The 24,052-nt window shown below is 32.4% G+C and overlaps 2 protein-coding genes across 3 annotated transcripts in view; one reads left to right on the forward strand and one right to left on the reverse strand.

Moving 5' to 3' along the window:
- The window catches only part of LOC142325516 (NHL repeat-containing protein 2), a 51,436-nt gene extending 50,745 nt beyond the window's left edge, over window positions 1–691 (reverse strand). For both annotated transcript variants that reach the window (XR_012756557.1, XM_075367382.1), the window contains exon 1: window positions 461–691. Coding sequence is in view for 1 of the 2 variants with exons in the window: in XM_075367382.1 (XP_075223497.1) it covers window positions 461–617 (157 nt within the window). In the remaining variant the exon portion in view is untranslated. The remainder of the gene's footprint in view (window positions 1–460) is intronic.
- A 1,884-nt stretch (window positions 692–2,575) lies between these two features.
- mRpL43 (mitochondrial ribosomal protein L43) lies at window positions 2,576–23,156 on the forward strand. Its single transcript, XM_075367384.1, has 4 exons — window positions 2,576–2,892; window positions 5,941–6,047; window positions 14,069–14,271; window positions 22,955–23,156. Exons 1-4 carry the CDS (start codon window positions 2,756–2,758, stop codon window positions 23,081–23,083), a joined length of 576 nt encoding a protein of 191 aa, XP_075223499.1. The 5' UTR covers window positions 2,576–2,755; the 3' UTR covers window positions 23,084–23,156.
- The last annotated feature ends 896 nt before the right edge of the window (window positions 23,157–24,052 follow it).

Below are 24,052 nucleotides of genomic sequence, written 5' to 3' on the forward strand. Positions count from 1 at the left end.
ACTTCATTTATGAGATTCAATTACAAAGAAGAAATTGTGAATTAATCAACCTTAATCAGATCAATGTTATAAATGAACCACTTGGACTTATTTACATAAATATTTTTATTTAACAGAGGGGACCAAATTATCCACCTAAGTGTACAGAAGCATGCACATCTACAATTTGTACACCAGATTCATCACAATCATAAGTTAAGATATGAGTGCTTTTTCAAAAATAGAAATCACGAATTTCTTTTATATTATCTGGTTTCTTACTTAACTTGTACCGTCTTATTGATTAAAACATAATAACAACCCTTCCAATCATTTATACTACTTCATTTTTAAGTAACATCAATTTACGTGCACGTAATTTTTAAAGCATGTAAAACAGTTTACATTTTAAGTTCTGAAGACCTAAAATCTGAAAAAATTAAAGGAGAGAAGTGATTTAAGTGTATTTAATAATACCAACCCTTTTTGAAATCTTTCACCGTGTATGAATTCTCTAGTTCACCAATTTTTTCTAAATACGCTTTAACAATTTCTTTTCGAGATTTTTCTCCACTTTCTGCAGACAAGCTTTCAATTAAATTAGCTCTAAGTTCACTAAGATCAAATATATTTGACATTTCGCTAGTCAGAAAAAGAGGTTATGTTATTGACGTGCAGAGCAACAGCAGGCGAGTTTATTTTGATTCAACAACTTTGCCGTGTTAGAGAATGACTCTTCAGCTTTATCTAGACAGATTCGTTCAGTTTAATTTTGATCTGCGAAGTTGAATCAATAATATTGAATGTATCTTGGAATACACTGAATTAGAAAGAGTAGCGTACGGTAAATGGCTTTTAATGAATTGCTATAGAAAATCCCAATGTGGAATTTTTTTTATACTCATTCAGCTCATCAAAAATCCGATCGAAGTAGCTTCAAATGTTCCTTTTGAAAATAGTAGTTGAAGATAAATTGTTCTAATCTTGGTGATGTGTATTTGGATCTGCTGTATAAACTTGTAAATATTTGACGATTAATAAGATAATACCTAATAAAAGTTTGGCAGTAGCTGTTGGAAAATGCATCTTTGGTCTATATCTTACAGAAGTTAGAATGCATACATATCAACTGACAGAAAAAGGGTTCTCGGTATCTGTTTCCAAATAACGGCTTTTAATAAGGAGTAGAGCAAACCGAGATCTATATAAAAAATATATATAGACGGTTGTCAGAACAGTAGTACACTTGTCGGGGAGTTATCTATCTCCCTAATCGTTTGAAAAATAAGCATCTCAGTGAGTATGCTCTAGAAACCGTTTACATATAAAACCATTTATAAAAATTTGAAGACTAATTTTGACTTTTAAATAATCGTATTCAGTACTTAAAAAATCAATTAAATCCGAAAACAGTATAAAAAGTACTTTTATTTATAAACTATGAAAGAAAACGTAACAGTTGATAAAATTACAGTTCTGCTTCAAGCAATTCCTGCGAAAAACAAAAGAAGGCTACTCGTTCACTGGAAGAGGCTACGAAATCACGCGATTCGTAATAGCGCGTCTGATCCTAATGAATGCAACGAAACTGTGTTCATCGTAAACGACCTTGAGCGACCGTTTACGTGCGATAACTGGCAATAAGCGACAGATCCCCTCTGATTGGGATTTCTCTCTCAAAGTCGCCAGTACACTAAGATTCGTTCAACCTGTTTTTAATCGTCCACTTGTCATCATAAAAAAAATTTTACTATTTAAATCATATTATTTTTATGTATTTGACATGGATATTGGTTGATAGCGAAAAATTGAGCGCACAGTTTGTGAAAAATTACGTCTATGGAATACGATAGACAAATGCTATTCTCAGGGTGTAAAGTAAACTGCCGGGTTCAATAAAATTTTCAACGCCTTAAAAAACTACAACAGTCTAAAAAAACGCCAGACACCGATATTATATTAGCTACAAAAATCTAAAAAAACTAGACACCGTTACTAAAAATACTATATAAACTTTGTACAAAGCTAATTGATAGTTGTACAAATTAGCCTATTAAGAACGACCCCAGTCCACTGAAATATAGAAATACTATTTTCTATATTTCAGTGCCCCAGTCTCTCAGTCATACGAATCAATTTCGGCTTAGTCGCGTGATCATGTATTAGTTCGTAGTTTCTTCCAGGAGACGAACGGTCTTATAATACCGGTACTGTCCACACCATCTGACTGGCTTCTAAATCAGCTTGCCTTGAGATCGACTCCCAACAAGTGTCATGCTCGTCTTCCCCCTAAATGTTATCATCCTCATTAAAATTCATGTATTTAAGATACACACAATTTAAAAAAAAATAAATAAATAATAATAAAGTGAAAATCTGTCCACCTGAACTAGTTATTACATGCTGACTCCCTTTACGTAATGATATGATATATTCAAAGAGGATTACCAGTATTTCTAGTATTACAGAAATATCTCATATTAAAAAAAGACTAACTACGAAAAATATTTAATGTCTATATTTCATAAAATTCTTTTGGCAAGTTTAATTGTAAAAGATATTTATCCTCTTTGATGTGTGTTTGTTGAATGTACTTATGTTATCGCCTACGACACTGTAAAGAGATCAAGTTTATTAAGATTTCTAGGTTAGATTTACGAATTTTGTGGTAACTTCGTTTTCATATTCGCATGTAAATTGTTTAATTTGCCTTAGTAGGGGTAATTTTAAGAAGCAGACTTTCTAACATTCAGTAAATTAGATTTAGCTTTGAGAAATGTCTAATAAACATTTATTTTTACTGTCAGGATTTCCCAGAGCACCTTTACAAAATGGAATTGGTCGTTACGTTTGTCAGCTTAAAAGGGTTACTCTGAAATTTTGTAAAAGCCATGGCACCAGCAAGGGAATGAGGCAAGTTAACTTATAAAGTTGTTCTAAATTACTTTATTTCTATTGAGTTTTCATATTGCCTGACTTTCACGTGTACATTCGTGTAGTTAGGCTACATTAAATTTTCTGTTAATTTTAAATCGTTGAGGATTTTCTGAACTATTTGTAAAGTAATTTTAATTTTTTTTTACATATGAAGTGTATCTGCCGTGTTGTATGGCCGCTACATACCATAATCATTTGCAAATCCAAGTTACCAAATTACTTTAAGTATACCTGGTTACAGAGTAACAGCACAGTGACATGATGTCAACAATACCATGACGATGCCAAGGCATCTGTGCACAGTCTGGCGTGTAAATATAAACTTAGTAAATGTATAATCTTGAACAGATCAGTAAATGTATAATCTTGAACAGACTAAGGCTGACCACTCGGTAGTGGTTGGCCTCATGACTCAGGAGTCACATGGTTAATTGAAATCCAACCTCCAAGGAATACCAGTATTCATAGTCTAGCATTCAGATCCATATAAAAGTAACTGCCTTTACAAGGACTCAAACTTATGCTGCTAGATAAAAAAGAACTGGCCAGTATATCATATCACTAGCTGAATACACTTTCTAGTGCTGCAGTGTTTGTTGTAGCTGATTGAAGTATTTGAACGAAGCATAGAAAATGGCAAAAAAATGCCCAGTGGATATCTAATGTTTGCTTTTTAGGATGTTAAGAGAACTGACCATTTCATTAATGAAGATTACTTTTTCTGTTTAGCCTCTGGAACCACAGTAAGGTATTACTTCAGAAGATGAAGGAGGATAATATGCGTGAATATAAATGAAGTTTAGTCTTGTACAATCTCAGGTCGACTATTCCTGAGATATGTAGTTAATTGAAACCCTACCACCAAAGAACACTGGTATCCACAATCTAGTATTCAAATCCGTATAAAAGTTAACTGCCTGTCTATAGTGTTTCAATGACTTGTGTAACATCTGATGATGGTGGTAATGGAAAGCAATGCAGACCATGCTTTTAGCCAAAATAAGCAGACAAATGCAGTTGAACTTGAGTCAGTGTAATATTTACATAGTTTCTATTATTTGGTTGAGTGTATCTAACAGTGAAAATTGTGTTTATATTTATTCCTAACAGTTCAGCATTCTAGTTACTTTATTTTATAGTACAAATACTATTCTGTTGATGAACAGTAATATGTTTAAAGTACTTCTGCAGAAAAAATTTAAATACAAATATTGTAGAATGCCATGAAACTAAAATCAGAAATTTTCTGAAAGAGTTTGAGCTAAAAGAAGGTTTCTGAAAGAGTCAGATTAAATTATAATGTATCATTTGAAATAATATAAAATTATTTATCAAAAGGAATTGGGAAGCTAATTTTGTATCCCGAATTTAGTGCAAGTCTATTTCATACTCTTTTTAATGAGACATTACAAGATAAAGAAACTCATTTCCTGTGTTTCAGAATAAATACAATCACTCATGTTATGTTAGTTAAGTAATATTTTTTCATGTCAAATTTAGTGTATAAACAGATGAAGAAACACATTGTGTTGGTTTGTTTGCTGTTTGTGTTTCACATTTTTATTGCTGATTATAGCACAAACTTTAATGAAATAAATTAATGAACTGTGAGACTCTATCACAGTGTTAACTGGATTTGAACTGAATGATTCAAATTAATCTAATGAATAATATTACAAAAATAATAGTTGGAATTTAAAAAAAAAATTATTTTGAAATGTTTTGTAAAGGTTTTTGTTGTTGTTAGTATGCTAAATTCATGAACGATAATTAGTTACATTTGGCAAAAGCATTTAACAAAATCATGTGCAATGAAATAATATAAACCATGTTACATTTTCATACCTTTTTTATAGTTGTGTGTAAATGTTTATTCAAGTGCGTTGCATCTTGTGTTTTAGGTGCTATATAAAATTTGTGTATTATGCTATATATAATTACTGTGTAATTCAACAACAATCTTATTTTCAAAACAACTATAATTAAGATCATTATAAGATAATTACTTTTTGTTTTTTAAAAAAGCAGTAACTATTATGATTGTTTCAAAAGGCATTCAAAAAAGATGTTAAGAGTGACCACCATTAGAAATTACACAAGTCTCCCTCTTCTAAGATAGTCTTTACCTGCTCAAGTAATCCCTGGAGTATTCCTTATTTAATTAAATTCATTCTGGATCATAGATTTATGTCTTCAATACTGAGGCTGGAGTAGAATAATCAATATTTTTTAAATGATCCCAAAAGGTAGAACTCAGGAGGCTTTAAAAAGTCAAGTGATCTTACAGGCCCACCATGACCTAAATTTTTGAAAAAGCTTTCATGCAGATGATATGTTACCAGCACTGAAATATGCTGGACACCATCATAGTGAAACCACATATTTACACCTATTTCCAGAAGTAGGGACTTCCAACGAATCTAGAAGATTTTCTAACAAAAAATTCAAAGATTTTATTTTTTAAAAATTCATAACATTTTTTGTTGTTAATAAAGTTGAATTTTTTTGTTTTTCATAAAATTTTATATTACTTTTATCAGAATTAAATTCTCTAAAAGTTTTTAATAAAATGTATGCATATATTAGTAATTTTACAGTTATTGTACTTCAAATCTAAAAAAAATTGTGTTTTTGCTACAATTTTTTTTTTTGTTTTATGTTTGATTTGAAAACTACAGGAATACAGTTCTGGAACTGCTTTATTCAATTTTTCAATTAAAAATTCATAAGAAACCATCAAGCTTACTCCTTATATAATAGAAATGTTCTTAGAAATTTTGGTATGACCTCATTTCACCAAGGGAACTGAAATCCAGGCAAAATTTTTCACTAGCTGTAACTTGATAACAAAGCGTTTTTAGACATATGTTAATATGAACTTTTTCCTGATAAAGATTACCCAGGAGTAACTAAAAATGTTTTCACAAAGTAAAAAATCTCTACTATATAATAAATTTGATTTAGTTTGATTTTAATACTACATTTTGACAACATTTAATAACTGAAGTTTTTAATTATTTTTAGAGAATTTATAGAAAATGATTTGGTTGATTTTGCAAAATCTAATCCTGGAATAGCTGTTTATGTAAAACCAAGAAGACATCGGTTACCATATATATATGCAGAATTTTGTAAGTACACATACTAGGCTGTATGTAAGCATTTAATATTTATTACAGTAGCGTATCAGTATTCTCAGTTAATGTGGTTTGTTTTCTCAGATTACTGAAAAAAGGTCTTTTGTAGTATATGGATCTCACCCTTAATTTTTTCCATTAATGATTGCGTGCTGTATTATTATTATTTAATTAATGTTATTATTTGTTAATTTCTGTATACCATTTTTTCTTATTGTGTACATTATACATGAATAGTTTTGTATAAGACTTTATTTGTGCTTGTGTTAGAGAACAATTATGCCTGTGATACAGTAAACATCAGGGGTTTGCCGTGCAGTAAGGAAGAAGCTAGTTATATTTCTCCAGAATAAGAGTACTGTTCCTTCAGAATGGTTTTGTAAATAATAACCACATCATGTCATATTACATCAATGGAACAAACTCGTGCATTACACAATTGTTAGGATGCAAGTCAGTAATTTGGTGACCAATTCCAAAATTCCTTTCGTGACTATAATTCATGGGCGCAAATAGGTTGTGTTGTAACCTTGATATGTTCGACGATGTAACTAACTGTAAAAAACTACATTGGAAATACATACAGGAAATTTTTACTGATTATATCAAAGACATGACTAACCAAAATGATAAAATATTTACTGTATCAGAACAATAATAGAAATTGATGAGACAGTATTTTTAAGATGCAAAAACCATTGTGGTCACATTTACCTGCAACACTGGATGTTCGGCAGTTTTATGGCAAATTGGTGGAGACTTTTTTGTTAAAATTTAACCAATCATAATAAATTTTATGGACAGAAATCATAAAGCTATAAAGAAGGGAAAACACATTGTACATAGACTCTTGATGCACTTATCAAACTTAGATTTAGAAGCAAATGGCTTTGAGTATTTTAAGGTAAAACATACTTATAATTTTAGATTCAGACACCTTGGTACACATGCTGAAGGCAGAAAGCTTATGGAGATTAATAAAATGCCTTTTGGCACTTAGCTGTGCAAGATGTTGCATGACTTAGCTGACATAAGGTATCTTATTAAAACCTATTTTTCCAAGTGGAGTAAGAGGCGTAACCTAACACTTTATAAATCCTTACATCGGAAGAAGTGCCAGTACAGTGAGGTTTGAAAATGGAGTATATCCAAAACATGTCAGCGTGTGATTTAATCATTTTGAAACTAAGAAAGGTAAATACTTGTACAAAAAAAAAATTTTTCCAAGTTTATTTGTTTATGATCTATCTGAGATGCTATCTAGAGTGACACATAGTACTGACTGCTTGAATTTCAAATGTAACTAGAATAGGTTTGTACGTGTAATTCTAACTAAACTATAAAAAAATTAAAAATGGTTTTCATGTATTTTACAAGACCCCTGGAAAATAATAAAGTAAAACTAAATTAGTTGTAATAAGTATCTTGCCATTGCTTGATTTTTGTAGAGTTGTGTTTCCAGTTACCCACAGTAACTGTAGTTACTCTGTGGGGCAATATCAATAGATCTCAATTTTGAGATCTGAAGGGTTTTTTAGTAAACCCCTGATTATTGGAACTCCAGATTATCCAAACTGCTACTGTGCATATATAGATCTACTCCTAATGCCATGTACTGTGCATATTAGATTCTGAACAATGCTTTATTGCTCTTTATTTAACAAAGAGAACTATAAAATAATCCGGTAAATATTCTTATTTCCTTTTAACTCTCAAAAATAATGATATGTCATAGGCTACCACACAATCTGAACTCTGGGTGTTAAGTAGATTTCATAAGAAAACTACGTATTGTAATGGGTACAATGATTTGACTTGTGGAAAATTTCAATATATCTTTGCGTTTCATATCCCCCAGACCCCAAAACCACTGTCAGGTCAAAAGTTTATATATACATTTATTCATACATATATATGTATATTTCACTTTCTTGTGGACACGATAACTGCCCTAATTTTGTGCCAATCGCTTTCAAATTGTTCAATAAAAATAACTCAGCCCAAAATCTCAGTCAAGTTTGTTAACAGCAAAAATCAGACCATGGAGGTGGAAATGGAGTAGCTTTTTTGAAAAAATAAAATATTGCTATAACCTTTTTATTTTGTAAAATATAGAATTTGTTTAAAGTTCCTACTATTTTTTTGGATAAGGGCCTAAAACTTATCTAAGTAAAATTTTTTGGTAATGCCAACTATTGGCCTAGGGGTTGGAAAAATGGGGTCTCAAAGTCAAAAAAATCATACCTCCCCTAATAGGCACAGTATCGAATCAGTTTAAAGTGGTCATTAGTCCTCTAAACATTACCTAAAACTTTCATCAGAAGAGATTTTTGATATGACCAACCCTTACAGCAAGGGATGGCCAAAATGTTGTTGGAATTGTAAGATGGGGATTGTCATATGCTAAACATGTGAAACTCTTTTTCACATGCATCTTTATTGAGTAATTTGAAGTTTTTCTTAACTTTAAGATGGACTTTTTTATCCCCTACTTAGCACTGGTGAAGCCTTCTGGCGTGCTGAAAGGGATATTTTCTAATTTGTGTATGCCAAATCTCATGAAAAAAATTGTGTAGGTACAGGTTTTAATAGATTAATTTTGTTTAGATTATCTCTGCAAACAAATATTCTGTAATAGGAAATGAAAAATGATAAAAGTTTTTTTTTATGATTCATAAGTTCATTATATACCAGATGACAATCTATTTTAAGTCAGTCATATTGCCTAGTCAGCCAGTTACCTCTTGTCCATGATATTGATGACACATCATATTATGTACTGAGTAAAATTTGTGCATGCTTTGTCATTTATATCATACACACAGTATCTATATAAACAGGTATTGTGCATGTATACAGTTTACTAGGTTATGTGTTGTGATGTTATTCACTAGTTTAGGTTTTTAAATTAAAGTTACTTTTTTGTTTACTATTTTACTGTGATAAAGAACAAATTTTCAACACTCAAGACTACTTTGTTGAGTCGTGTTTCATTTTTTTATTTAAAATGTGACAAGACAAAGAGGAAGCGTGTTGTCTTTACTTAAGCTGAAAAATATAAAATTTTTGAAAACCTAGATTGTGGGGCATTGTCTAAAAGTGTAATGACTGAATATAGGATAAGAAAAAGTACCATTTCAGGTATAAAATATTGCAGGGAAAAAATAAAGCCTTTTTTCCCAAAAATGGATTCGTAAAATCAAAAAAGACTCAAAACCCATAAAACTGCTGGAAATGTGAATCTAGAAGACGCTGTTTGTAAGTGGTATCTACAGCAAAGGTGTGCAGGAATTTCAAGTTGATTTGAGGTTTGCAGAACTCTTTTCAACAGAACATTTTAAGGAGAGTGACAGAGCTGTGGTGTTTCCGAAACTGCCATGGAATTAGCAATGTTAAATTGCATGGCCAAGCCTTAAGTGCGGACAAAGAAAGCAAAGCTCTATTTTAGAAAAAACTTCATCAAATAATTATCAAGGATGGATACAACAAGGAATCACAAATATACAATGGTGACGAGACAGGCTTATTCTGGAAAGCTCTTCCCAAAAACACTCAGGCTTTTAAAAATAAACACACACCTGGTCATAAAAAATCTCTGCCCTTTTGTGTGCGAATTCAGCGGGTAGCCACAGACTAATACCAGTGATTGTTGGCAAATCAGAAAAACCACAAAAACTGAAAGATCTTGTTTTGGCTAATAAAGTGCTTGTTCATTACTATGCATAGAATTTTTTCATCTTGGTTTCATGAAAAGTTTAGGTTTCAAACAGAAGATCTGAACTTTATTTGCTGCAACTTTGTTTTATATTTGCTGCAAGACACAAGTTCTCTTATCCAGCCTGTGGTTCAGGGAGTGATAGAGTCTACAAAAGGGGCATACTGAAAGAAATACTTAGATGAGTGAAGTGTTGGTTTTTTTGGAAAAAGATGGTGATGAAATTATTAATGACACCTGCACTGCAGGAAGCAAACAGTGAAAATTGCTTCGTACAACATAAGATCTGCATTTTATAACTTTTTAGAGGCCTGGAAGTCTGTAAAAATTGAACTCCTCAGAATGATTGGAAAAGACTGCTTGCCAATACAAAAATGGAAATGACTCTTTTGTGTGCCAATCAGACGTGTTCATGTGCGCTCCAGTTATGTGCTTTGAAGTCGTAGGTTTTTTTGGAATTGGCAGTGATACTGAGTTTGTACCATATGAGAGCATTGATTTGAACCATTTTTTTTTATTAAAGTCAGTCTATTATTTCAGAAGTTAATAAAAGTTTTGAGGTGTCTGGCCACAAGATTGTCAAGGCATTTTATTGTGTTTTTAGGTGTAAGGTAAGGTATTATCTTTTTTGTGTAATTGTATTTGTTTTGATGTAAATAAAAACTTCTTAATGGTAGATTTAAATTTTAGTTCAAATTAAGGTTTTATAACTTGTGAACAACATGGTGTCCTACTTTGACTTCATGGGGCACATCACTTTGAACTCAGTGCTATTGTGTGGGGCTTGATGAGCTGATTAATTTGATTTATGGTTTATATAGAAATAACTTTTTTTTGGATGTGTGGCAGCATATTGTAGTTTTAAGCACACTTGCTAAATGCTGTAAAGTTTTTTTAATTGTAAGGTGTATTCTTTTGCACCTCATAACTGTTTTAAGGATATCTAAGATCTTTTTTTAGTAATATTTTTTGTGGTTAATTATTTTAAGCCCTTTTTTGGGACTTAAAAAATTTTAAGCATGCAGTGTCCTACTTTGTCACTGTGGGGCATATCGCGGCTTAAGTGGTGCCTTTTTGTAAGTCTTGTGTAGCTGTAGACTGCGATATAGCATTTATTTGAAAAAACCCGTTTTTGGTTGTGTGGTACATGTTATAAATACATGTGGTAAGCTAAGTTAGATTTTTTATATGCGTAAGGTATTTTTTTTTGTGTCAAAATACAGTTTTTGATGTAACTGTGAACTTTTGTTAGACATTATTATAGTTTTTAGTTCACATAACACCATTTTTTGGGACTTCAACTTTGCACAGGCTAAATCCTACTAAGTATAATTTTTTTAGGCAGAAGGACCTATTTTTATTGCGTCATGTGGTATATTTTATTGTGTTTGTGGTATAACTTGGACTTTTTATTAGTAGTGTTTTTTAATATGGTGTTAATAAGACTGTTAATTGGAGTGGTGACCTACTTAGGCGCAATAGGTCCAGCCACGTCGTATTTGGTATTTTTATTTGCAAATGCCTGAACTAAATTAAAGATTGGTTTGAGCTCTTTCTTTTGAGATTAATTATATATTTTTCATGTAATTTTGGACTGTGCAATTTCATTAATTTTGGAAGTGTTATATATGTTTTAAGACAGTACACGTACACCAACACCGCCATCCCACATTGCCATATAAAATTCATAATTCAATAAGACCAGCAAGCATGGAACAATGACAATAAATTAAATGACCTTCACAAAGAATAGTAAAGGACATTAACAACAGAAATAAGAAGCCAATAGCCACATTTAAAACAAAATATTCATATTATCACAATAACAGTACCCAAGATAACAAAACAGTAAATAAAATTACAATTATAGTATTTTGTATTACATTAAATCAATTAGAAATAACTAGAAAACACAAGCAAGGTAAAAAACTACAAACAAATTGAATAGAAGAAAGGAATGGGTGGTTTATAACAGGAAATATCATAAAAAACTGCTGCTTTTACTCTCTTGCTTGAGTGTATGAAAAATAAATTAAAAAATTTTTAGGAAAAGTTTACACATTCAAAATTAAACACAAATGGATTACTAAATCATCATATTAAATGAAAGGTCAATTCAGTGACCGAATTGTATGAGATAATCTGTCTTATACAGGGCGTATTTTTAAACTAAAGTCAGTTTTGAATTTGCCACCTACATACATGAAGTAAACACTCGGTTATTTCAATCAATCATCAGCTATTAGCAACAATACTTGAGTAATTTTCCTTTTTTTTTTGTTTATATTCATTCATTTATAACAAGTGCAACTATTCTGTGATTCCACAAAGTGTGAATTACAAGGAGTAATCTGATTTTTTATGGCAAAAAACAATTCTGTGGCTGAAATTCACAGGTAAATTTATAATATTAATGGACTGAGTATTATGAGTGACACTAAAGTAAGATGGTGGTTCCACTCATTTCAAGAAAGGCAAATTAATGTTCATGATGAAGAATATAGTGGGTTGGCTGTTGGTAGTAACAGTCAATTTGATTGAAAAAGTTTATAAAAAAATTTGAGAACTGGTGCTTCACTATATCATAATTGTCTTGATGTTTCATGATCTTTGATTTATGAAGTTTTAACTGAAAAATTTTCTATAAAAATTGTGTCAGAAAAGTGCCAAAGATGTTAAGACATGCACAAAGAAAAACACACCTTGCAGCATTATGAAAATGAAGGTGATGTATTATTTGATCACATTATTATTAGAGGTGAAACCTGGATTTCTTATTCGAACATAGAGAAAAAGCAGCAGTCAATGCAATGGCAGCATAAATTCAGACAAGAAAATTCAGTAAAGAAGTTATGACTACTGTTGTTTTTTTTTGTACAAAAAGATGCCTTGCTTGTCAAATGTTTTGATAGTGGAACTATTGTGAAACTGTGAATGCAGTTACATATTGCAAAAACTTAAAAAATCGTAAATAGCAATAAAAAACAAATGACATGGGATTCTTTTTGCATGACAGTGCCTGATCACACAGTAAATCAAGACAGTAATGCGATGGGAAAAACTATTTTGGAAATTCTTCAATCCATCCCACAGACCTGATTTAGTACCCAGCAGTTTCTTTTCTTCACCTTAAACAGTAGCTCGCATCACAAAAATTTGACAATGACAACCAATTGAAAAATGACATTATTGCCTGTTTTAAGTCCTAGTGGAGAAATTTCTTGAAGTAATGAAGAAGCCAGTAAAACCCTACGAAAAGCATTCAGTTAAAGACAGCTAATGTAGAAAAGTAGTAAATAGATGTAGTTTTTTTGCTAAGTAATAAAGCTTGATTATATTTTTCAGTTTTGTTTTTATTTAAAAACAGACCTTATTTTAAAAATCTGCCTCATATTTAGTCTGTAGTTAACAATATTTGTGAAGTAGTTGATATTGCTATGTCCTTAGTTTTAGGAAAGTCTTTAATTTCTTTCTCCTGGTTTCTGTGCTTTTGTCTTTGTGCAGTGACCTATTTGTCATAGTATTATACTTTACAAATGTCTGTTATAATATTTTTATGTCTTATTTTTCATTATAGATCCATAGAAAATAAATTCTCTACTTAAATTATTTTTAATTTATCCTAATTTCTTATCTTTTACATTTTATGTTCATAAATTTAATTTCTGATCACTTCCTACATTTTTAACTAAATATATACACTCTTACCATTTTCTCCAATAGATTTGTTAACGTTTTGAATGTAATGTAATATAATAAAATTTATACATTAGGTTAGTTATTAGTAACATGTATTAAGTGGTGGGGAGACTCTCCCTCTCATTGTGTCAGTCGACTAGCGACAGCGGCTCCGTACACATGTATGTAAACGTGCGCTAAACTTTTATGTATGTTATACTTTATACTAAGTCGACTAGCGACAGCGGCTCAGTACACATGCATGTAAATGTGTATTAAACTTTATGTTAAACTTATACTTCATGTTAAATTTATACTGTATGTTAAACTTATACTTTATACTATGTCAAGCTCAAATAAACTGTGTAATTTAAACTGTGGATCTTATTCCATATTTGCCTATTTTTACTAACAAGATTGTTTTTTTTTTTTTTTACTTTAAACTTCATTCTCTTCCATTGTATGCTTTTAATTATCTATTCTTGCTTTATCTCCAAATCACATTGTCCTTAAGACAATTGTCCTTTTCCTTTTCTCCAAGATTGTTGTATAATGTATCTATTTTAAAAGTAAACATCACAGTTCTTTGTATTAAAGTATTTTATTTTTGTTTTTTTAATAGTGAATGGAGAAATTCAGAACATAGAATGCCATACGTATACCTACGAAGAAATTAAAAAGTGGTTAAATTTACTTAAAACAAGGTCTGGTATGCCTGCAATACGATATCGAAAACTTTGGCACACTGATAATCCTAGCATTCAGGGAATTTGGAGTCCATTTACTAACAGAGATCCTGCTTATAATATGGCTACATTTCCTATGGTAATGCAGTCATTACACTTAAGACATATATCTATTTCATAGATTGACTATATATTATAATAGTTTTAAATATTGAGTTCTGTTTGGCACTCAATTTTAATATTTAATTACATTAAATTAATTTGTTTTTTCAATTTTTGAATTCTTCATTATGAAATTAACATTGACTTTTTTAAACATTTTACAGTTATACATTACAAATTTTAATTTGATATTGAGGAATTGCATTAATTAACCTGTTATAGTCTGAAAACTATAACAGGAGTGAGCTTGATCATAGATAAAATCTACAGACCTAAAAGTTACTTCTGCTTTATAAAAAGAACAACAGGCTTTTTATGTTTGTGAATTAATTATTAATTTTATTCTTAAAATTAAATATAAAAATAAATATTAATTGAAAATAGATTTAAATTCTATTAATATAAGGTATTGAGTAAGACAAATCTTTCATAATTTTACCACGAAAATGCTTTTGCAGGATTCTGCATTCTATTTCTGATATTTACACAAATTTAGAAATATAAAAAATTTATTAAGATGACATAAAATTAAATAAATACATTAGAAAAATTTGATATATATATATATATAAAAATACAAACAAAATTTCAATTTGATAAACCATCAGACACTGCTTGAGGGAGACTGTCTCATAAAAACAGATAGCAGCACTAGTATAATAAATAATACACAGTTTTCATTATTTTAGTATTTTTATTTTTATTAAGCAATTTAATGTATTATTTCAATCATGACTGAGGATGCAGATCCCCAAAAGTATTTCCATGGTAAGATTAAGATAAGATTTGTCTTCTCGGTATTCGCTACTAGGTGGTTTATGTTAATAAAATTAAAAATATAATTTAAAGAAAGAGGATGAATCTTAAAAAAATTAATTTCAGTAAAATATTTGAAAATAATTTTAATCTCTTGTAATAAAAATAAATCTATGAACTACACCCTTGGTATGTGAAATTTTTTTAAATTGATAGTTTTTATGAAATGATAGTGATTTATAGTAGAGACAAACTAGGACATTATAATTGAAAAAGTTATAGCAGATAGCTGTGCGACAGAAAGTTGAATCTATTACACCACATAAGGAAAATGACAATATGAGTAATATAGAAATTTTTAAATATTTTAACATAAAATATTTAGTTTTCTTATAACCTACAGTTAACTATAATTTCTGTATCATTCACATAACTATCAGTAGTCATAATCATTTGCTGTAATCATCACGCTTTACATTTTTGATAGATTGATTATTGATCTTTCCATTATTGCATCAATTATCAGTTCCATTGATGTAATATGTTTCTCTTTTTGTAGTGTGCTTAATTTTCAGAAAATTCAGTTTAGAATTGACGTTTGCTGATTAATTTTATATGTTCAAATATTGGACATTTGGAGAAAACTATGCTCATACCGTTTCAATACCCCATATCTTATTAAAAATTAAATTTGGAGTTAGTCAATTTAATGAGTTCATTTTGGTTCTTGCAGTTAAATTGACAAAAAGATTAATATTTTTTAGTAACCACTTCGTCAAATCTTTTAACTAATATTAGCCAAGTTTAATTTTAAAATGTTGATGATATATTTTCTATAAATGAAATGATTCTCTTTTGGCCGATGTTCATAATTTAAGTATTCCATTGCCTCCTAATATTCCAGCCTTTCAATGTAACGCATTACTCATTGTTTGCACAATCATTGTACATTTACCTTTTGATACCATTGTTAGCAAACTATAAAACTATTATAATTTATCAATCCAAAAATAAGCTATCGTATAAGAAAAGTTCGCATATGTCTTGCGTATTTAGATATTAATCAACCTTCCTTTTATATCAGTTTTGTGCTCAAACATGTGATGTATTGCTTTTCATGGATCTCAAATTTTTTCGGTTGAAAGTTTACAACCATCATGAGATTTTTCCATTTAAATCCTATTTTGATCTTGCATAGGATTCATTATCTGCATTTGAAATTTATCTTATCACTAAGCAAGAGTAAACTTAATGGTTAAAATTTTGACCTTCAGTAAGTTGAAACTATTAATAAAAGATTTATTATGCATTTATCAAAATTGTTGATGTCCATTTTTCTGTTTTTTTCCTTATTGGTTGTTGTATGACAGAAAAAGTTTTCTTTTCTTTGTTTTTAACTTTATTCAGAGCTCTTTGCACACTTTTAGAACCCCCTTGTTGCCTTTGCTAATGTTGTGAGTTCTCTATAGTATTTTAGAACTTTAATTTTGTTATTTTTTCATATATTTAAAAGCATATTATAAATTGCTTCCTTTGATCATAGTTGATAAGTTTATATATGCGTGTGGTTATGTTACACACACACACACACATACACATACATACATACATACACATATATTTTTTTTTTTTAGGGTGAAAAACGAGCGGTCGTTATCATCGCCCGGAAAATAAATAAATAAATAAAAGTAAAAGTAAAAGTAACAGTAAAAGTAATTAAAACTTACATAAAATTAAAACTTAAAACTACTATCACAGTAAGCAAAATCCGGAATGGGTGTAAAAGGCCCATTCTCGGATAACAAAAACACTAACATGTAACTTAAAACTACGTTAAAAACTATCATATTAAAACTAAAAAAAGAGATAAAACTTACAAATAATATCACAAAAATCTTACAACTAATATCACAGACAAATTTAAAAAAATAAAAAATAAAACACAACAAAATATGAATATATATATATATATATATAAAACAAAATTCCGATAGGGAGTCTAAAAGGCTCGCTACTCGGATAACAAAAACAATACATAGGACTAGAGTAATTAAATTTTTTGTATTAACCCTATACTACGCAAAAACAGAAACATCCGGTTTAAAACCTCTTTATCATTACACAAGATACCACGGATGTTTCTGGGTAGTTTAAATTTATGACGCAATGCCGCATAACATATGCAGTCCACGAGTATGTGGCGCACAGTCACGTGGCAGTTGCATTGTGCGCATAGAGGTGGTTGTCCTCTTGTAAACAGGTACTCGTGTGTGACCCTCGTGTGTCCTATCCGCAATCGACAGAGAACTACTTCCTCACTCCGGGGTTTTCTGTATGAGGAGTCCCATGGTAACACAGAATCTTTAATCTGACGGAGTTTATTATCAACGGTAGCCGTCCAATCACCTTGCCACCTTGTTCTTAATAATTGTTTTACATAGTTAATGAAATCAGAAGTAGCAACTCGGGTGGTGAAAGGAGGCTGGTTACATGCTTCTTTGGCAGCGGAATCTGCATGTTCATTACCTGGAATCACTACGTGGCTAGGGACCCAGCAAAAACTTAATTCTGTGTTGCGATTATTCAACTCAGCGATTGCGTTGTAAAATTCAATGACGATAGGATGTTTGGAATAAAAGTTTTTTAAGGCTTGGAGAGCACTACACGAGTCACTGCAAATAAGAATTTTTCTATATTTAGGGTTAATGATGTTTAGAGCCTTATTTATAGCGTATAGTTCAGCGGTAAACACACTCGTAATACCGGGTAGACCAAACATATAAGTTCTTTCATTGACAACAAATGCACACCCAACTGTATCGTTTTGTTTCGATCCATCAGTGTATACAACCGCGTCTGGTTTCATCTTGGAGAGAACACACTGAAACATTTGCTGAAAGACAATAGATGGTGTTGATTGTTTATTGTATGTAGTCAGGTCAAAATTAAAATTTATAAGGTTTATTCTCCATGGAGGATATGAGCAAGGATACATAGGAAAGAATGACGGTGTGTCAACATTTATATGCTGCAGCAGACGCCAGGTACGGACACCTACAGGTGCAGTACGACGTGGATGATCCTCATACTTTCCTAGATTAGGATTTCTATAGACCGAGTCAAGAGCCGGGTGATTTGGCTGTCCTATGAGACGAGCAAAATAAGATAATAAAAGCTGGTCTCGTCTATCCCAAAGTGATGGTTCACCACAGTCTACAAGTAACCTTGCGACAGGACTTGATCTAAACGCGCCTGTGGCAAGCCGAAGGAAAGCATGATGTACACTATCCAGCATTTTAAGCACGAATTGACGAGCTGAAGAGTAGGCGACACAACCATAATCTAAATGGGAGCGAACAAAGGAATAGTAAAAACGTATCATACATGACCTATCGGCTCCCCAGTTGGTGTTAGTAAGGACTCGCATCATATCTAGAAGTTTGGAACATTTTGTTTTCAATTCTTTTAAATGTTTGACCCAAGTAAGACGGCTATCAAAAAATAAACCTAAAAACTTGACGTAAGTAGAGATAGTAATAGTCTCACCGTTCAGAAATATTTGCGGAATAGAAGGGTTTCGTAGCCGAGAAAAAACTACACATTTTGTTTTTTCGGATGAAAATGTGAAACCAGTAATCCTGGACCAAGCTTCAAGGTGAGATATAGTGTTCTGCAGTAGTCTCTCTACTGTAGGTGTTGAACGGCTTGCAATATTGACAGCAAATAGAGACCATGAGACAGGAGCCTGCACACATTTGGTAATATCGTTTATGGCTACAGAAAATAAGGTGGCACTTAATACACTACCTTGGGGCACTCCATTCTCCAAGATGACACTATCTGAGAGCGAATCATCTACACGAACACGAGCCGTTCGGTGATTTAAGAATCCCCAGATAAAAGCAAGCATATTGCCCTTGATTCCCCATTCTTTGAGAGTGTTAAGAATACCACGTCGCCAGGCTGTGTCATACGCCTTTTTTATATCGAAGAAGATAGCGATGAGGTGCTGCCGATTTAGGAAAGCGTTTTGTATGGCTGTTTCCAGTGACACTAAATGGTCAATAGAAGATCGTCCTTGTCAAAAACCACACTGTTCTGGAGATAGAAAGCCATGTTTCTCCAAGTACCATGTAAGTCTGCGGTTTACCATTCTCTCCATTATTGTACACAAAACGCTTGTTAATGAAATAGGGCGGTAGCTTGAGGGGTTCGTTTGGTCTTTACCAGGTTTTAGTACTGGTATAATAAATGCTTCAGACCAGCCGGGTGGGAAGACTTGTTCGGAGAATAAACCGTTGAAAATATTCAAAAGTTGTTGTAGTGCCGAATTAGGAAGGTGTGAAAGCATGGAAAGGCGAATGTTGTCCGGTCCTGGGGAAGTGTCCCGTGAGTTTTTAAGTGCATGTAACAATTCTTTAAATATGAATGGAGTGTTTAATTCACCAACCGAATCACCAATGTTTAACGATAATACTTTTATTTGTATCTTGTAACGTTGAAAATCGTTATTATATGATGAGGTGAGAGACACCGAGCGGAAAGATTTTGCTAGACTATTTGTCACTTCCGAGGATGATGAAAGGAGTTCTACTTCATCAATAAGACCAAGAATAGATTGTTTCGGTGATCCGAAAATTGCACGAATTTTCTTCCATACAGTAGACGTGGGAGTAGTGCGTGAGATAGTGCTTACGTATTTCATCCATGAATTCCTCTTAGCGTCCAAGAATACTCGACGGCACACCGCTCTAGCCCTGCGGTATAAATTTAGATGTTCTGTTGTAGGCATACGATTAAATTTTCGTAGTGCCTGTCGTCGATTCCTAATAGCATATTTGCAATCATCGTTCCACCATGGAACGAAAGGACGTCTAGGATTACCCAATGTTTGTGGGATATATCTGTTGGCATTCTCAAGTATCATGGACGTAAAAGAAGAATATTGGTCGAGGATGTTCGCTTCATCGTCATACTGAGATTGGAATGCTTTATGTATCCGTTCTAATCTGCCTTTTCAACAATCCATCTCCGTGGCCTTCTTTTAATCTCGCAGTCTACACCGAAACCAATAATAATTGGTCTATGATCACTGCCATGAAAGTCATCACAAACAGACCAATTAAAATGAGGGAGCACATTCGGTGAGCATATGGAGAGATCAAGGTTAGATACAGTACCAGTTGATAAGGACATGAATGTGGGTGATCCATTATTCAGTAGGCAAAGGTCAAAGTCTTGCCTCAATCTGTTTATCATATTTCCTCGAGTGGAGCAGAAGGTTGAGCCCCAGGAAATATGATGGGCATTGAAGTCTCCTACTATTAACGATGGAGATGGTATTTGCGTGAGGAGATTTGAGACATCTAAAGCACTGAACTCAGTGTTCGGTGAGAGATACAGATTGCAGATATGCAATTTGAAGGGAATAGAGACCTTTACTGCAATAGCAGGAATGACAGTGGTTAGTTGAATTCTTGTAGCAGACACCCCATTCTTCATGAAAATCGCTACTCCACCACTCTCCCTACTATCTACTAGGCAGTCGTATCTCTCACAGAAGTATCCTCTGAGTGTAATTGGGTCATGTTGTAGAAGGTGAGTTTCTTGGAAACACATGATTAGTGGATCATGTGCGTGCGCTAGTACTCTAATATCTTCAATGCGGGACCGAATACCTCTAACATTCCACTGAATAATGTTCATAAGTGTAAAAAAATCAATAAAAAAAAATTAAGTTTCAGAAATTATATAAAAATTAGTTGTAGGTGATTCGGTTTTTCTTTTTTGTATTTTTTATTTTAAAGAACTCCGATGCCCTAGGGTCGGGTGGTTCTTCAACCATATCCTCCAGTAAATGAGGTGATGGTGGAGGAGATTTATTTGAATGGGATGCTGCAGTTAACATCCCAGAGGTGGTGGTTATGTGGGTTCCCTTTACGGGGAGCTTATTAGGTGGCTTACTGCCAGCTGTGATAGTCTCTACTCGTGCCGGTACGACTTTGGGAGCAGGAACTTTCGTGTGTATCACACTGTTGGATTCACTAACTACGACGAAAGACGTTTTCTTCGTCTTTGTCAGCTCTGAGATAGTGGCTGTAAGTGAAGCTACTTGATCAGAAAGCATCTGAACAAGTTTTTTAAGCTCATTGCAGGATCCGCACTGCTGATTATTAACATTTGTAGGAATTTGTTTAGATGTAGCGGTGGCAAAAGATACATCTGGTTTAACCAGGTTCCGTGAATTATTTAACTTTTTGTATTCTCTTCGTGCGGCCGGGAAAGATAGCTTTTGCTCTGCACAGATTTTGAGAACTGCCTTTTCTTCTTTAAAGATTGGGCAATCTCGGGAGCGGGCTGTATGTGGACCACTGCAGTTTGCGCATTTTTCACTTTCTTCGCAGTTAGTGTCATTGTGACCTTCTTTAGCACATCGAGCACAGATCTCAGTTTTTGTACAAGATGTTGTAGTGTGACCAAAACCTTGGCATCTGAAACATCGCAGTGGGTTGGGTATGAATGATCGTACCCGAACCGAGAGGTAACCCACTTTAATCTTTTCTGGTGGAACAGGGAGATTAAATGTTAATATAAGAGACGGTGTCGGTTCTTCTGTTCCGTTCTGCTGTTTCATAATACGTTTCACTTCAACAACATCTTGGTGGCAAAGCTCGTCAACTATTTCATTGATATGTATATATACATATCAAGACCAAAAGACAAAAAATTACACCCCTGCTCGTATTTAAAGTTTTGTGGCTTTCAGCACTTATATTTATACCACCCATATTACGGAGACGTAGATTGATCGAATCTGTTCGTCGTTGAATGTTTCAACCAGAATCGATCCGTCGCGTAATTTCCTGATGTTCTTCGGGGAGCCACCTTCCTGACTATTTCGGAGAACAACGAATCGAATATTTTTAGTGTTCAAGTCTAAAGATTTGTAGTTCTCTTCCATAGGACTTTTATCCTCGTCAGACAAAGCTGATCGAGGTCTCTTCGCAAGACTTAATTTGGTGGCTTTTTCAGATGGACCACCAACCATCTTGGAATTTAATATAGGATCAGAAATTTTAGTCCCACGAGTACCGGCGAAAAATGGACCACTCCAGCAGAGTGCACGTGTACTGGAGCTAGAGCTAAGTACAACTGGGTTCGCCCTGGTGCCCAGAGGACATCGTTCAAGACTCACTACGTAGAGCCATTCACCCATCGGCACGATTTGTTCCCACCTTGGGTTACAGTTGCATTTCGTAAGATGTCGCTACACCACGAGTGTTAATGTAAGAAATATCAGTGTAGGATGTTGTTGTGTAATTGTGTGAGTGTGTATGTTGTAATTTATGTAGTGTTCTTTGTGTAGTATATGTGTATAATGTAAAGTGTTCTGCAGCTCACTGTATAGTGGGAAGAATAGCTGCAGAGGCTAGGCCCGTGGGGATGCCAACCCCCAAAGTCTTAAAGAATAAGACTCCCCGTCGGGGATACACATATATAGAAACCATGAATTAGTGTGTGTATATATACTGGATATTAGGAAAACACTTGAGTATTTTGAACAGGAAACATTAATAAGATTTATTTGGCTCAAGTAATAATTTTATTACTAAATTTTTAAAACTTCCTCTACCAGATTTTTGTCAGGATGAGTTGCTTGGTTTTTTATTTCTTAATTCTAGTTCAGCAGCAGAATATGGCAGAAGGAAAACACTATGTCTCAGTTTGCTCTTTCAATATTTAAAAAATAGCTAACAAAAAATTTTAATATTTAGTTTTTATCATGTAATATCTTAGGTTTTTTAGAAATTGGGTATTTTCATACTTTAGAAGCAATTTTTTCTTGTATGTGTGAGATTTATGTTGTGCAAGCATTTATTATTTTTTTCTCTCTTTTTTAATAGGAGGACTTCATTGATGTGCCAAATAAAGCTCCTACTGCAACAGAACTTCTACTGAAAATGTTTGAAGAGCAAAAACAAAATAATACTAGTACTGAATTGAACAGTGATTCACCTGATAATAGAAATTAATTAAATTATTAACTTAAGAATGTTAGTTAATTTAGTATAATAAGAATAATAATGTTGTTTTATAAAAATTTAATACTTAGTTTTGTTCTGTACACCTTTTATTAAACTGAAACCCTACATCACAATGTTATGCAATGATTATAAAGATGGAGGTATTAATCCATTTCCAACCAACTAGCACATGGATGTCAGACTCTGACAAAACAAATCAATGTTTGATTTAAAGTAGAAGTATTTAGAAAACATACGAGTATATTTAGTTTAGGAGTGTTAGATTAATGATTACCTAAAGGCTGGATTTTTTTTTTATCTTTATACCATTATATTTTCATTTGATTTTAACTCTTGCATGATCTGAATTTTGTATGGTTACAGTTGAAAATCAGTATACAAATAAGTAAAAGGCCTCCCAGAGTGATATTCAAAGTAAGAAATTATTGGCAACCAGATTGTGTTAGAATCACTGCCTCTCTAGGGTTTCTAGACTGTATACCATCTGCTAAATGCCAACGAACTTATTAGTAACATTCCCAGTAGCATCAAACTAATATAACCAGTTAGTAGGATGGGGCCACCTACATCCTATGTTTACATTTATTAACAACCAGTTATTTTTCAGAATTTGAAGTGCCAAAATGGATCTGTCAAAATACAAAAAGATGTTAGTTATAATTTGTTGCCTAACTATATAAAATTCATTCAGTGAATAGTTGTAAATATGCAACTAGTTTACTAATGAAATTGAGATGAGGGACACTCTAAGTGCATTAATAAAAATTAATTATATTTACTTATTAAAAATAAAAATTGCTGCCATTTTTAGTAAGGTTATGTGAAACTAAACTTGCTGCTGTTAAGTTAAAGCAAAGAACAAAACTTAAGTGTACTATTTTTTTGTACAACCAGTGTTCACATACGTTGCTATTAAATTTTTTTTTTATCAACAAATTCTCCATTATTCAATACATA

Source organism: Lycorma delicatula, chromosome 5, assembly GCF_047948215.1.
Source record: "Lycorma delicatula isolate Av1 chromosome 5, ASM4794821v1, whole genome shotgun sequence".
Lineage (NCBI taxonomy): Eukaryota > Metazoa > Arthropoda > Insecta > Hemiptera > Fulgoridae > Lycorma > Lycorma delicatula.

Coding starts and splice junctions, on each gene's coding strand:
- mRpL43 (XM_075367384.1), top strand. CDS start 2,756: ATGTCTAATAAACATTTATTTTTACTGTCAGGATTTCCCAGAGCACCT. Junction 2,893..5,940: donor GGCACCAGCAAGGGAATGAG/GCAAGTTAACTT, acceptor AATTATTTTTAG/AGAATTTATAGAAAATGATT. Junction 14,272..22,954: donor ATATGGCTACATTTCCTATG/GTAATGCAGTCA, acceptor CTTTTTTAATAG/GAGGACTTCATTGATGTGCC.